The 12,751-nt window shown below is 43.6% G+C and overlaps 1 protein-coding gene across 1 annotated transcript in view; it reads left to right on the top strand.

The window, feature by feature from the left end:
• Nucleotides 1-257: 257 nt before the first annotated feature.
• ATP7A (ATPase, Cu++ transporting, alpha polypeptide) overlaps nucleotides 258-12,751 on the top strand; it is a gene marked incomplete at its 5' end in the record, with an annotated part of 44,898 nt that continues 32,404 nt past the window's right edge. The window contains 3 exon segments of the mRNA XM_015426441.1: nucleotides 258-347; nucleotides 7,359-7,848; nucleotides 8,996-9,730. Coding sequence (XP_015281927.1) covers nucleotides 258-347; nucleotides 7,359-7,848; nucleotides 8,996-9,730 — 1,315 coding nt within the window.

The following is a 12,751-nucleotide window of genomic DNA, read 5'->3' on the forward strand; positions in this document are numbered from 1 at the left end:
TGAACATTTTATATCCAGGAAATGTTATGGCTGTTTGTGTGAAGGAGTAAAGAGAGTATGAATATGAAGAATTCTCCTGGCTCTTCACGCATGGCTCTTGTGCACGTGTTACCTAAGTACATTTAATGAGGATAGTTTCGGTGTACAGTGGGCCCATCTTGTGTGTGCATTTTGTCATATGTGCCATTTTTCTTTGCACCTTTCAGAAATGCAAAGCGGCAAGCAGAATGGATCTGCCATCGGGAGCCAAATCAGTTGTTGTCTTTGTGGAGGGGATGACATGCAATTCTTGCGTGGAGACCATTGAAAAGCATGTTGGAAAACTGAATGGTATTCATGATGTTAAAGTAAGTAATTTAGCTACACTAGGTATGTCTCCTATATTTAGGGGCTACAGAGGATGTGATAGAAAATTCTGGAAAGAATTCACTTGTACTGTTCATAATTTTGCTCCCAGGAAAGAAATACAGAGAATTTAAGGAGAGCCTTGTGACAGCTTAAACAAATTCTAGCATAAGCTTTTGTGCACTGGAGCCTACTCTCTCAGCTGTATGGCACAGGTCTTCTGTTGGCGCCTTGTTCTCCCTCCTTCACCTGAAGAGTTCTGGTTTTGCTAGCAGCCGATTGGTATCTTGCTGTCTTGAAAATGTCCTTTGGGTTCCCACATCCCCTTAAGGGTGGCAGTCCTGTTCGAAGGGTAATGTCATTTTGAGAGCCTGCACTCAGATTTAATTGCAGATACATGCATGCAAAGCCGTCAGTGTTGTCTGTAACAGAAGCAGGACAGAGAAGCAGTGGCTCTTAAAGTGATTACATTTATTTAATTAGACCATTGTGGCTGTATTTTGCCTGAGGAACAGGTAAAATCTGAAGTTAATATAATGGCCTCTTAAATGGTATTGGATTGTCCTTTCAGAAAACAATACGCTGGGAGTAGATCCAATTTGAGACATTTGTCCTGTCTGATTTGAAAGACTAGTGACATTAGCAAGACCTGGTTGGTGGTTCTAAACGTTCAAGTAATAAATCACTGTGGTTTGCTGTTTATCTTGCTTTGTGACATCTTTTGATGCCTTCTACCAATGGAGCCAACTTTGACAAACCAGCTTCCTGGGCTGCTGGTCCTGTTTCCAGAGGCATCTTTTTAGGAATGCTGCTGCTTTTCTAGAGCTGCAGGTTTTGGCTAAGCAGACGTTAAACTAGGAAGAGGATTGCTTTTGCATTGCTTAGCAAGACAAAAGGGCACGAGGCTTCCGAGCTTATACACGATTGCCATATCACTCACACCAATCCGGCTTAAGTAGAAATATGGTCAGTTTTTTTGGGCTTCTTTAAGCGACTTAAGAGTCTATGGTGAAAATCTCATACTAGTTAAAGAGGGCTTTTAAAAGCTGTAGCTCAGTGCAGGCCTAATAGACAGTGACAGAGTTCAGCAGCTTCCTCGTGCCATGCCAGCCACATGTCCTACGTCCTGTTCTCTGAGCACGACAGGTGTACAGTCAGTTAAGTTCGGTTTTAGTGCATAAGACCAAAGGCCTTCAAACAAGAACTAGTGCCTGACCTTAGTTGCCTGGCAGGTTGGCTGGCAGGCCTTTCTCTGTTTTCATATTTTCCCAAGTTCTTATCTAAGAAAGCTGACTTCTCTTCCTCCACCACTGAGTACCAGGTGCAAGATATGGCTTGGCTTTTCTCTCAGCTTTTAGGGAAGTAGCTTTAACAATGATATGCTTAACTTGTAGCCAGCAATTAGGGCATAAGATGTTTAGCTATGCATCTCATTTCAGATTCTGTGTGTGTGTGTGTGTGTGTGTGTGTGTTTGTTCGAGGCCCAGCAGATGGAAGCTTAGCCTATTTCTGTAAGTTTGCTGATTTATTAAAATCTCTTTGTAAGCAAACCTGGATCTTGCATATGGTTTTCTTGGAATTTCTGCACACCCTGGAGCTTCTGGCCAGGGCTCTAAACAAACTATTAAAAGTTGCATTTTCATAACAATTAAAATTCATTTAATAGGAAATTCGTCTGGCTGGCTATAGTAAAGAAAAACATTTATCTGCCCTAGCCTTTGGTCAGGAACTTAGCTCAGATGTTCTTGGCAGCTAGGGTGAAAAGATCAACCTTTTGGGAGACTACTGGGTCGACGTACATGAGGAGAAATAAAACTTTCTCCATTGAGCCTGGTGCTTGGGCCTAAGCTAGCTAGAATAGTGTCTTAAGAATTTTTACCTGGGAGCTGCATAAAGCAGACAGGCCAGCAAGTAGTGGCATAAATCTTCTGGTTCTGGGGCTCTGCAAATGCATAGATGCTGATTGATTGGTCTTTGTGTATAGCGTCCTGCAAGCATGGCAGTTTGCATTGTCTGAAAGTGAATAGATCTGAAGGCTGAGCAAAGTTTGTACAAGGTAATTTTGGATAGATAGTGTGCCGTAGAATTATTCTTTATTTAATTAACTTAAAACTGAGAGAATGTAGTGCAAGAAATAACTTGCCTATCAAAAGCAGCATTATGTGCGTATACACGGGCGCAGCAATTAAAATCAGCTTGGGGGGGATCACAAACAACTTCTGACAGTTTTATTATAATTGGTGGACAATGTACAGTCTTTCGGTAATAAATTGAAACGTAGGCTAGAAAGATGACTAGGTGGAATGCTCCTCAATTTGTGCCAGTAATTAATTAGGGCTGTACATACACATGCCCCAATGGATGGAAGGTCCAGTTCAGCTCTCAGCAGGGCAGCTGGAGTATTTGGGGGTAGTGCCAAGATCTTTTTCAGGAAAAGGTTTTGAATTCTCTCCAGGTTAGACCCATGGGATCGTTCCGTCCCCTTACCTCTACACCACAGAGAAGTTGGGTGATTACCTTGCTCTGGAAGAGTTTAATGGCAGGATCTATCAGGCAGCCCCCATTAGTGTGGTAGACTTTTAGAATGGCCTCTGTTGTACTGTGGGCTGTAGGTTTTATAATTTCTAAATGAGCCTTCCAAGCAAGTGTGTCACTAAGGGTGATTCCCAGGTATTTGAAATTTCTGTGCTGATCAGTTGGGAAGTTATCTGTTGACCAAAAGAGGCTGCATTGCCTCTTCCAAAGACCTTGGTCTTTGAGTAGTTGATGTTTAATAATTCTACTTCACAATAATCTCAAAGAAACTAATGAATCTAAAGAGGTTCCACTGTTGGTGGATTGCGCCTGCTGTGAATATCTTGTTAACCTGTACCTGTATTGCCTGCATTCTTGATCAAACCAGCCCCTAGATGCAGAAACTTTGGAGGCTTATTGTGACCGGGTTGGGTCTAAGGTGTTTCACTATGTCTTCATATTGTTTAAAAAAGTCTGAGCTATCCAGGAAAATTTCTTGCCTCATGAACCGAAGAGGTCCGTTCTCCAGGAGCTGTGCTGTATTAGAACATAACCATGATGACCATCTGATTCTCTTCTCGCTAGACAGCACTCCATCTATGATATTATGCAAGTTGCAGGAAAAAAGGGTTTCAGAGAAACTTAAGGTTAAGCCAAGTGATTGGTGATTGCTCTCTGACCTATCTCCTACTCCAAAATACTATATATTGGGAATTTGATAAGATGAGACTGAAACATAATCAATTGAACTGGCATATGGAGAAGATAAATATGTATGTCCCGTGGGAAGAACCAGATTTAGTGCTATGGAGACTATGGAGTTGACATACTATTCTGAGAGTCTTATTGCTGCATTATTAATAACTATATTGTGATACCTTATGCTGATTGGACTGAAATTGGCTTTATATTACATTTTAGTGTTTTGGTGTTACTCTGTTGTTTAACAAAATGTTGTGACCTGCCCTGAGTGCTGTTAAATCTCTGGAAAGATTCAAGTACAGGGGGCAGTAAAGAACTTATTTCAACGTTATTAGCTGCAGCCAGGTTAACAATAGCAGCAGCTTGGAAATCTCCTTATCTCCTTACAATTTCAACATGGCAAGAGAAAATTTGGGATCAGTTTATAATGGCAAAAATTACAGACTCCCTGATGAGAGCGAATAACAGTAACACGCCAACCTACACCAAATTTGTTAGGACTTGGGCCCCTGTGTTAGACTACATGGTAACGAAGGATATTCTTCCTGCTAAGCAGATCTATCATAAATGGTTATATTTATAGGCTATAGCAGGTAATCTATAATGGTCAGACTCATGGTGACTTACTAGTGCTGTATGGCGAGGATAGATGTTAAGAATGTATGCAATTATCCTAATTAATTTAGAATCAAAAAGTATTTGATGTATGTAATGTTAATGTTATTAACAAAAACAATAAAAACTTATTTTTAAAAATAAAAATAAATAAATAAATAAATACATTCCGTCCAAGTAATTAACTTGCAGGATGGCCTGGTTAATAGGACAGTCCTGGGGACCACAGAAATTGGCACCAATTCTTGCATTAAAGTCTCCACAAAGGAGCACGTGGGAATCGGGGAACTGGAAATCCTGAGCTTCCGTGGTGACTGAAAGTTTATTCCAGATATTATCTGGGCTCCATGATTTAGAAAGTTTCTGGGGGAAGTAGACATTGACACAGAGAAGAGAACCTACCTCGTCACCATATATCAGCAGTGCCTGGATATAATCTTGGGACTCACTCAAGATCTGGATATCGACTAATAGATCTCCTGATACCAGAACTGCTAGACCCCACTGCCATGATCCTTATTGCAGGATTTAACTGCTGGAAAAACAAAAAGACGGAACCTACGAAGAGATACAGAGATGGGCTCCAGAATCCAAGTTTCTTGGGAACGTAAGATGTCAAACTTCTGCAGAAATGTGGTGAATCATAAAATTTATTGTCCCAATCCATGATATTCCAAGAAAGGGTTTTTATTTGTCAATCTGCCTTCTCAATTTGGTGTAGTGGTTAAGTGTGCGGACTCTAATCTGGGAGAACCGGGTTTGATTCCCCACTCCTCCACTTGCACCTGGCTGGATGACCTTGAGCAAGCCGTAGTTCTGATACGAGCTGTTCTTGAAAAAAAGCAGTTTCTGTCAAGAGCTCTCTCAGCCCCACCTACCTCACAGGGTGTCTGTTGTGGGGAGGGGAAGGGGAAGGAGTTTGTAAGCTGCTCTGAGACACCTATTGGTAGTGAAGGGCAGGGTATAAATCCAATCTCTTCTTCTTCTCTTCAATAGTGTCCAGGACCTGTTTAGTATTAAAAAAAATGCATCCATTGTTAGATACGGTTGTAGGAAGTCAGGGGGCAGAGTTATAAACAGAGCCCCTCGCCCTAGGAGGGTCAGGCGGACTGTGTTCATGGTTTTCTAAGAAACAATCAAATAGCTAAACATCTGAGGGCTGGAGTATTTTTGGAAGATAGGAAGTAAGTGTTTCTACAAGTTGGCCTGTTCAGTACTATTAACGCTGAGAAAATGGGAGCTAAAGAAGAAGGAATTCTACTTTCTCTCAGCTCCAAGTGTTTTGTCCTCAGCTGTGCAAATTTATCAGTGATGGCTGCTTGTTCAGAGTCTGGAAGGGCTTTAAAGGAGTGGATTAAGCTATCCTCAGTAGAATGCACAGATGTAGCGGTCCTAAGTTTGAGTCTTTAGAGGAACAGCTGGGCAGTCTTCCCAACTAGTTAGATCCTTGGTTAGAGCCCAACCAGGCTCTCCCTTAATGTTTGAAATTAAAGTATAAGACTATTTGCACAGGGGACTCTTTATTTATATATATGAATGAAGAATATACATAATATTAAAAACAAGCACTGGACAAATACCTTTGGAAGTCAAGATTTTTTTCATTTGAAGTGTCAAAGAAGGAATGGTCGAATGTTCAAAGGTTAGGAGAAACCTGCTTGCTCCTGGAGAGCTGTGTTGCTGTTGTTCTTGGTTGTTGTTCAGTCGTGCAGTCAAGTCCGACTCTTTGCAACCCCATGGACCACATCATGGCTGGAGAGTTGTATAGGGGTGCAATTCTTTTTAGATCCAAGGTCTTATTCAGGCTAAATCAGAGAGTTCAGTAAGCTTCCTTGCACCATGCCACCTGTATGTCCCCCCCAGGACCTTTTTCACTGAGCACAGCCGGTAGGTATCCAGTCATATTCAGACCCACATCATCCTGACTGTACTGTGTGCGTTGCAGCTTTTTCTGTCCCCCTCCTCGCCTTCTGCATCTCAGGTGGCCTGATCATGGCCACCTAGGTTCAACCTGGAGTCTAGCGGCATCTTAGAAGTCTAGTAAAATTGGGCCACTCTAGTCCTTGAATCCCTCATGATTACCTGCCAGTCAGTTCGGGATTGTGAGCTCCCGCCATTCTTGTGTTCCATCTCCTCTCACTGGATCACTTTTCTACATTAACTGGTAGAGCCTCCAGCAGGGATGCTGCATTCACTCTACAACAACAACAGCAACAACAAAAACCACGTTCTTCACATCTCCTCCGTGGTAGTGTAAACTTTAAATCCAGTAGATGCAAAATTTGAGGTCAGTTAGTATATGTTTGCTAATTTTGTATTTTCCTGCTTTTAAGGTTCAGAATACCAGAAGTGTGTTGTTTTTTTAAGCACATAGAATGGAGTGAAGGATGCAGAGGGCAGATCATACTGTGTCAGAGAGCAGTGAACTGGGACTCTGTTGGTCAGGCTCATTCCTGGCTTCTGAGAGATCACTAGCCCCCTTACGTTTCTACCATAGCTACCCAGTGTTGTGAAAGGTTTTTCTTTAACGGGTGTGCTGATTCTTCAGCTGTTACTGTGGAAGAAAGTAGACTTGTAGGAATCAAACCTGAAACTGTTTTTCACTGTAATGTTTAGTCTTTTATTTTTTAACACAGCCCTTTCCTTTTTCTTCATAAATTGGCATTCCAAACATATTCTTGTTTTTCTTACCCCTGTGAGTTGCCTGCCAATTATGTTCCTCAAAAAGCTTTTGGAAAACAGTTTTCTTGATTTCTTCCCGCTTGAAGTACCAAATGTATCTGAGTGTTTTGTCTGTGCCAAGCTATGTGGATTTCTTTGTGTAACAGGGCTTAGTATGTTCTTGGCTGTCAGGACTGTGTATGGATTGCTACTTAAGACCTTGCAGAAAAAGGACTGTGTGAGAAAATAATACTGTTTTATTGTGTTTGGTATTTTGAAATAGTTTGGCCACTTCGATTGTGGTTGATCTTGTAGCTAGTCATCTTGTTTTACAGATTAATCCAAGTTAATTTGTGGTTTCTTAGGTATAATCTTATACTTCCTCCTCATGAGAGTGAAACTCCTGCCCAAATTGTCAATATCATGGGACAAAGTTGTGTGATAAGTTAATGCCGCCTTCAGCGGTTCTTAATCTTGGGTTGGCCAAGTTGTCAGGTGTGGTTTTTTTCTTTCCTGACAAGGTCTCACTGGGCAATAAGAATGCAGCCATTATCTACGATCCTGGGCTGCAAACTCCAGAGTCGCTGAAGGAAGTTATAGATGACATGGGATTTGTGACTGCTCTTGCTGATATGAACCCGCAGCCCGTTGTACCAGACACACTTTTTATTACCATTCCGGCTCAGTCAACTCTAACGTGTGAACAGATCCGTGCCACCCTGCTGAAGACCAAAGGCATCTTGGATGTTAAAATCTCCTCTGACAAAAAATCTCTGGTTGTAACATTTGTATCTTCAATTATAAACAGTAAGCAGGTCAGTCAAATAGTGCCAGAACTAAGTTCAGCTAACACAGTAAAAAAAAGTAATCCAGAAACATACGATGATTTGAATTTACCCCAATCCAGTGATGTTGTGCTCAGGATGAAAGTAGAGGGGATGACGTGCCATTCCTGCACTAGTACTATTGAAGGAAAGATTGGCAAACTTCAAGGGGTCACCCGAATAAAAGGTAATTACAGATCATTTTGAAGTTTGGTTTTAACCCTGAAAAATTTCCCTGCTTTTATAGATTTTAAGCAATTCTTTTGAAAATACCAGTAGTCTGTGAATATCTGAAATTGTCTTACTGAGTCAAACAAGGGGTCCATCTAGCTCAGTACTAGGGATGTGCATTCAGACCTACCCGATCTGAAAATATAGCCAAAAAAGACATTATTGGTATTTTTCAGGTATATTTTGGCATCCCAGATGTCTTTGGGAGAACTGGAAAAGGATTCCTGAAAAAAACCTTGGATATATTCAGGAATTACTGGCAAACCTTGAAAACAGGTGAGGGGCTGGAGCAGATTGCTGCCACCACTCAGCTGTTTATGGGATTTCTTAAACAGGGGGGGGGGGGGTTTAAAAGGACTGCAGAAGACAGCCCGCAAAACAGCCAAGCTGGGGGAGGGTTACTCTCCCTGTCTCAGCTCGGGGTCTTTTGGGCAGTCTGGTTTAAAGGGACTGCCCAAGAGAGCCTGCAGAGCAGCTGAGCACACAGGGAGAACTCTCCCCGCTGGCTCAGCTGGGGCTCTCTTCAGCAGTTCAGTTTAAGCTGGACTGCGCAAGAGAGCCCACGAGGCAGCTGAGCCCACTGGGGGAACTCTCCCTGCTGGCTCAGCTGGGATTCTCTTGGGCAGTCCAGTTTAATGGGACTGCCCAAAAGAGCCCCAGCTGAGCCGTGGGGAGAGTTCTCCTGGCAAGCTGTCCTGGGCAGTCTGATTTAAAGGGGCCAGAGCTAGTGAAGTAGTAGGTAGGGGCTCATTCCAGTTGAGTCAAATTCCTTCCCATACTGTGTGACACAACTGCATTGCCTGCCAGTTGGGGCAAGCTTTCTTGACAGGCTCCCCCCTTGCTGGTAACCAAGCCTCACCCTGATGATATGTGAACTCAGTGGTGCCATAATTTGCCAGGTTCAGGTGGCAGGTTACACCGTACTTCATCAACTTGACCCCCAATTGAACAGGGATTATTTTCCCAGTGGTTCCTCTTATGATTGTATTGAGCCCTTCGCATGGAAGGAGACCTTCCTGTAGTGTACCTTTTTTATAAGCAAAGGGTTTGTTAGATATATTACACAACAGCAACACTAACGTTTCTTCCCATTTATCTTACAGTTTCCCTGGACACTCAGGATGCTGTGGTGGTGTTTCAGCCACATCTCATCACAGCAGAGGAAATAAAAAACCAAATTGAAGCTGCAGGTTTCAAGGCATCCATAAAAAAACAGCCGACGCACCTCAGACTAGGTGCTATTGATGTGGAGCGACTAAAGAACACACACACCAAATGCTTAGAAGGAGCTCGGTGGGAAACCCCAGAGCACGTGCACTGTTTAAAGACTGTTAAATTCAGGGTTGATGGCATGCACTGCAATTCATGCGTTCTCAACATTCAGAGCACCATATCAGCACTCCCCTCAGTAATTAGCATAGCAGTTTCTTTAGAGGACAGATCTTCTGCTATAAAGTATAACCCCAGCCTAATCACCATCAGTGCACTAAGAAGAGCCATAGAATCTGTGTCGCCAGGGACTTTTAAGGTCAGCCTTCTTGATACATCTGAAAACTCTGAACTCTTGAACATGCCCCAGTCTCCAGTGAAGTCTCCGAGAGATGTCAGTAGCACTATGCATCCCCTGATGACCGTTACTGTGATAAATATAGAGGGAATGACCTGCAATTCTTGTGTGCAGTCTATTGAGGGTGTAATTTCCCAAAAACCAGGTGTGAAATCGATATGCGTGTCACTTCTGCATCGTAACGGGACTATAGAATATGATCCCATGCTCACCTCGCCGGATGACTTAAAAAACGCAATTGAGGACATGGGTTTTGAGGCATTTTTGACAGGTAATACTATCTGAGGATGAGTGACAACTGATTAATTTGGTTTTAGCAAACGAATTCACAGTTCTTCGGACTGCTCATCTGATAGAATCCCGTTCCGTGGGACTTCTCAAGAGCCATCTGGCCAAGTTTGAGACTTAGTCCTGGCACTTAGAGGTGGCTCTGTTAATGCCAGGGTCTCTTTAGAGAACTCCCCGGTATGGATTTCTGGACTCTGTTCTGACACAGGATCATCTCTAAGTGCCAGAACTGGATGATGATGACTACAGTTACATTTGATGCAGATACCTTGGGAAAATGAAAGAGAAAGGGTGGAATACTCTTTCTGCTCTTAGATTTTGCTCTGTTGGCGTTTGTGAATTTTGATGGAAGATCTTCAGGTTGAATCCCCAGGATTGGCGAAGGAACAATCCCCAAATGGGACAGATCTGCAGGAATCTGCTCATTTCTAATACCATCTTAAATATTTTGTACTGGCGAAAATGGCTAATACAGTTGCTTCTTCAGAAGTGAGTTTTTTCTGCAGAGAATTCTCTAGAAAAGAAAATAATGCTAGGAAAAGTTGAAGGCGGCAGGAAAAGGGGAGGACCCAACATGAGACAGATTTGATCCAATCAAGGAAGCCATGGCCCTCAGTTTGCAAGACCTGGGAATGGCTATTAATGATAGGACATTTCGGGGGACATGAATTCATAGGGTTGCTATAAGTCAGAAGTGACGGCATTTAACAAACATACACATTCTGCTGAGCAGTAGGGTGCAGTACTGTCCCTTTAATTATGAACCAAGGTGGCTCTGCCATGAGGCAAGGTGGAGCAGCCATCTCCGGGGACAGATCTGGTGTGCTGTCCAGCCCAACACAGTGAGTGAGAGACGGACGGATCTGCCATAGCAAGTGACTCTCCTGCATAGTCTCAGGATGGAGAATGGGGCATTGTGCAAGGCGTGGGCAAGGAACAGAGGGGCTGCTTAGTTTGAAAGTGGGCTGCCCATTAGAATATCACTTATGTCTTCCCTGAGGGTGCATTGAGGGCCCTCTGGCCCTCAGCGCACACGCATGGAAGACAAAAGGGATACTGTAATGGAGAGCTCCACTCATCTATTATTGCTCTTCCTGGCAACTAACCCTCCCCCCCCCACACACACACCCTCTCTCTACCTGTATGCTTGTTTATTGTCTTTACTGTTTTTGCAACCGGAATCATAAACAGCAAACCCTTGTCCCACAATAAACCCTTTTCCACAGGATAACATGGAAGAATTTAAAGGTTGCCACTGCAAAGGTTGTCATGTGATTCGATAACAGCTGCTAGAAATTTTGCCACATGCAGGGTAGTTTGTTTGTCTTAGTCTCTAAGTAACCAGGATGATTTTGCTTCTGGAGGGAGGAAGTCCTGATTAAATAAAGGGGAGATCAGTTGAAAATTTGGGACAGTCAAGCAAAATATGATCCACAGAGTCAGTTTTACTGCTGCCACAATGACAGAGTCAATCTGAGTATGAAATCCCATTAAATCTTCCTGACATCACAGCTGAAGGTAGGGCAATCAGGCACGCCAGCATGAATGCCCATCTATATCTTGGAGGAATTATCTCAGATAAGTAGTTTGGCAGTGTTGTTGGAGGCGGAATGCCTCCTGAGAAGGTTGAACACACTCTGCGGGCTCTAACTGATGTGCTCTCATTGTCAAAATCTCTCAACCGCCTTCTAATGAGCTGTGGCAGTTCTTGTCTACTTGTGACTTCTGTCACATCATGGGCGATAACCCAGACATAATAGTTTACTGTCCAGTAATCTCTCCGAGTCATTTGTGTGTTGGTCCAGCTTGACTAGTCCAAGGTGCTTTAGATCTGGGTTTGATTTTAGAGTCCTGATTTTCAAATTGAATGCTTTTCTCCGGGCCTTTGCTTCATAAGACCTCTCCCCTCGGCTCTCAGGGCGATTCCAGACACACGCTGAGGTGTTCCCAGAATATTGTGTAAGAATCTTAATAGGGGTCTGTTGATATTTTATTTATTTTATTTTATATTTCAACTTATTATACCGCCCTAACCCCTAGGGGTCTCTGGGCGGTTCACAAAGGCGTTCTTATGACCTGTTAACCCTATCTAAGGCCACATACTGAAGGGGTGGGGGTTCCCTACCAGCACCCTGTGATAGGTCCGCTACGTTCTCTTTCTGGCTGTTGGCTGCTCTCCAGATATTGTCTGTTATTTCACTGATCCACTCATCTACCTATATGTAAGGCTTGAGGAAGTCGGTTTCAATGTATCTGAAGGCATGTGAGAGCTTATACCCAGAATTAAACTTTGGCCCCGGTCACACGGGCAGGAAACTGCAGAGGAGAAGCGTGGCTGTTTGCCCTGGGGCAAACTACTGCGCAGTTACGTGATCAGACCTCCTGTTGAGGTCCTGTGGAGGTACCGTGGAGGTTCCATGGCAAGGGAGAGGTGCCGATCACAGGACAAGCTGGCGCACAACGAAGAAGCGCGCGCCGCGGCAAACTGTTTTTTATTTTTGTGTACATGACAAATGCGCATGCTTCGTTGGGTGCGCATGCGCATCCACAGAGACTTGGACAAAAAACCCCCACCTTATTTGCAAGGGGACATGGGCGGGCGCCGGATGCCACCGGAAATGCGATCAGACGCCCGCCCTTGCCCCGCAGTTTCCGGAAACTAGTACCTCCAAGGTACTAGTTTTTTGCCACGCAGTTTCGGCTGGAAGCCTCGGTTGAGCCACGGGAGTGCTACGCTTCCCAGATGTGCTGGTGAGATCGCGCCCGGAAACTCCGGCTGTTTTCCGTCTCACTTGTGTGGCTTCTGTTACGTGTGACCGCAGCCTTCGTTGGTTTTAAAGGTTCCTCTGGGCTCAAACTTTGTTTGATTGCTTCAGACCAATATGGCTACCCAGCTGACTCTATCAAAGTGCCTTCAGATAGCTATTTGAATGATTGCACTAATTTTTCTCAGAAATATGTGTGGATTTTTCTTTGTGTTATAGCCCTCATATACATCTCTGGA

Source organism: Gekko japonicus, unplaced genomic scaffold (assembly GCF_001447785.1).
Source record: "Gekko japonicus isolate JY-2015 unplaced genomic scaffold, Gekko_japonicus_V1.1 scaffold984, whole genome shotgun sequence".
NCBI lineage: Eukaryota > Metazoa > Chordata > Lepidosauria > Squamata > Gekkonidae > Gekko > Gekko japonicus.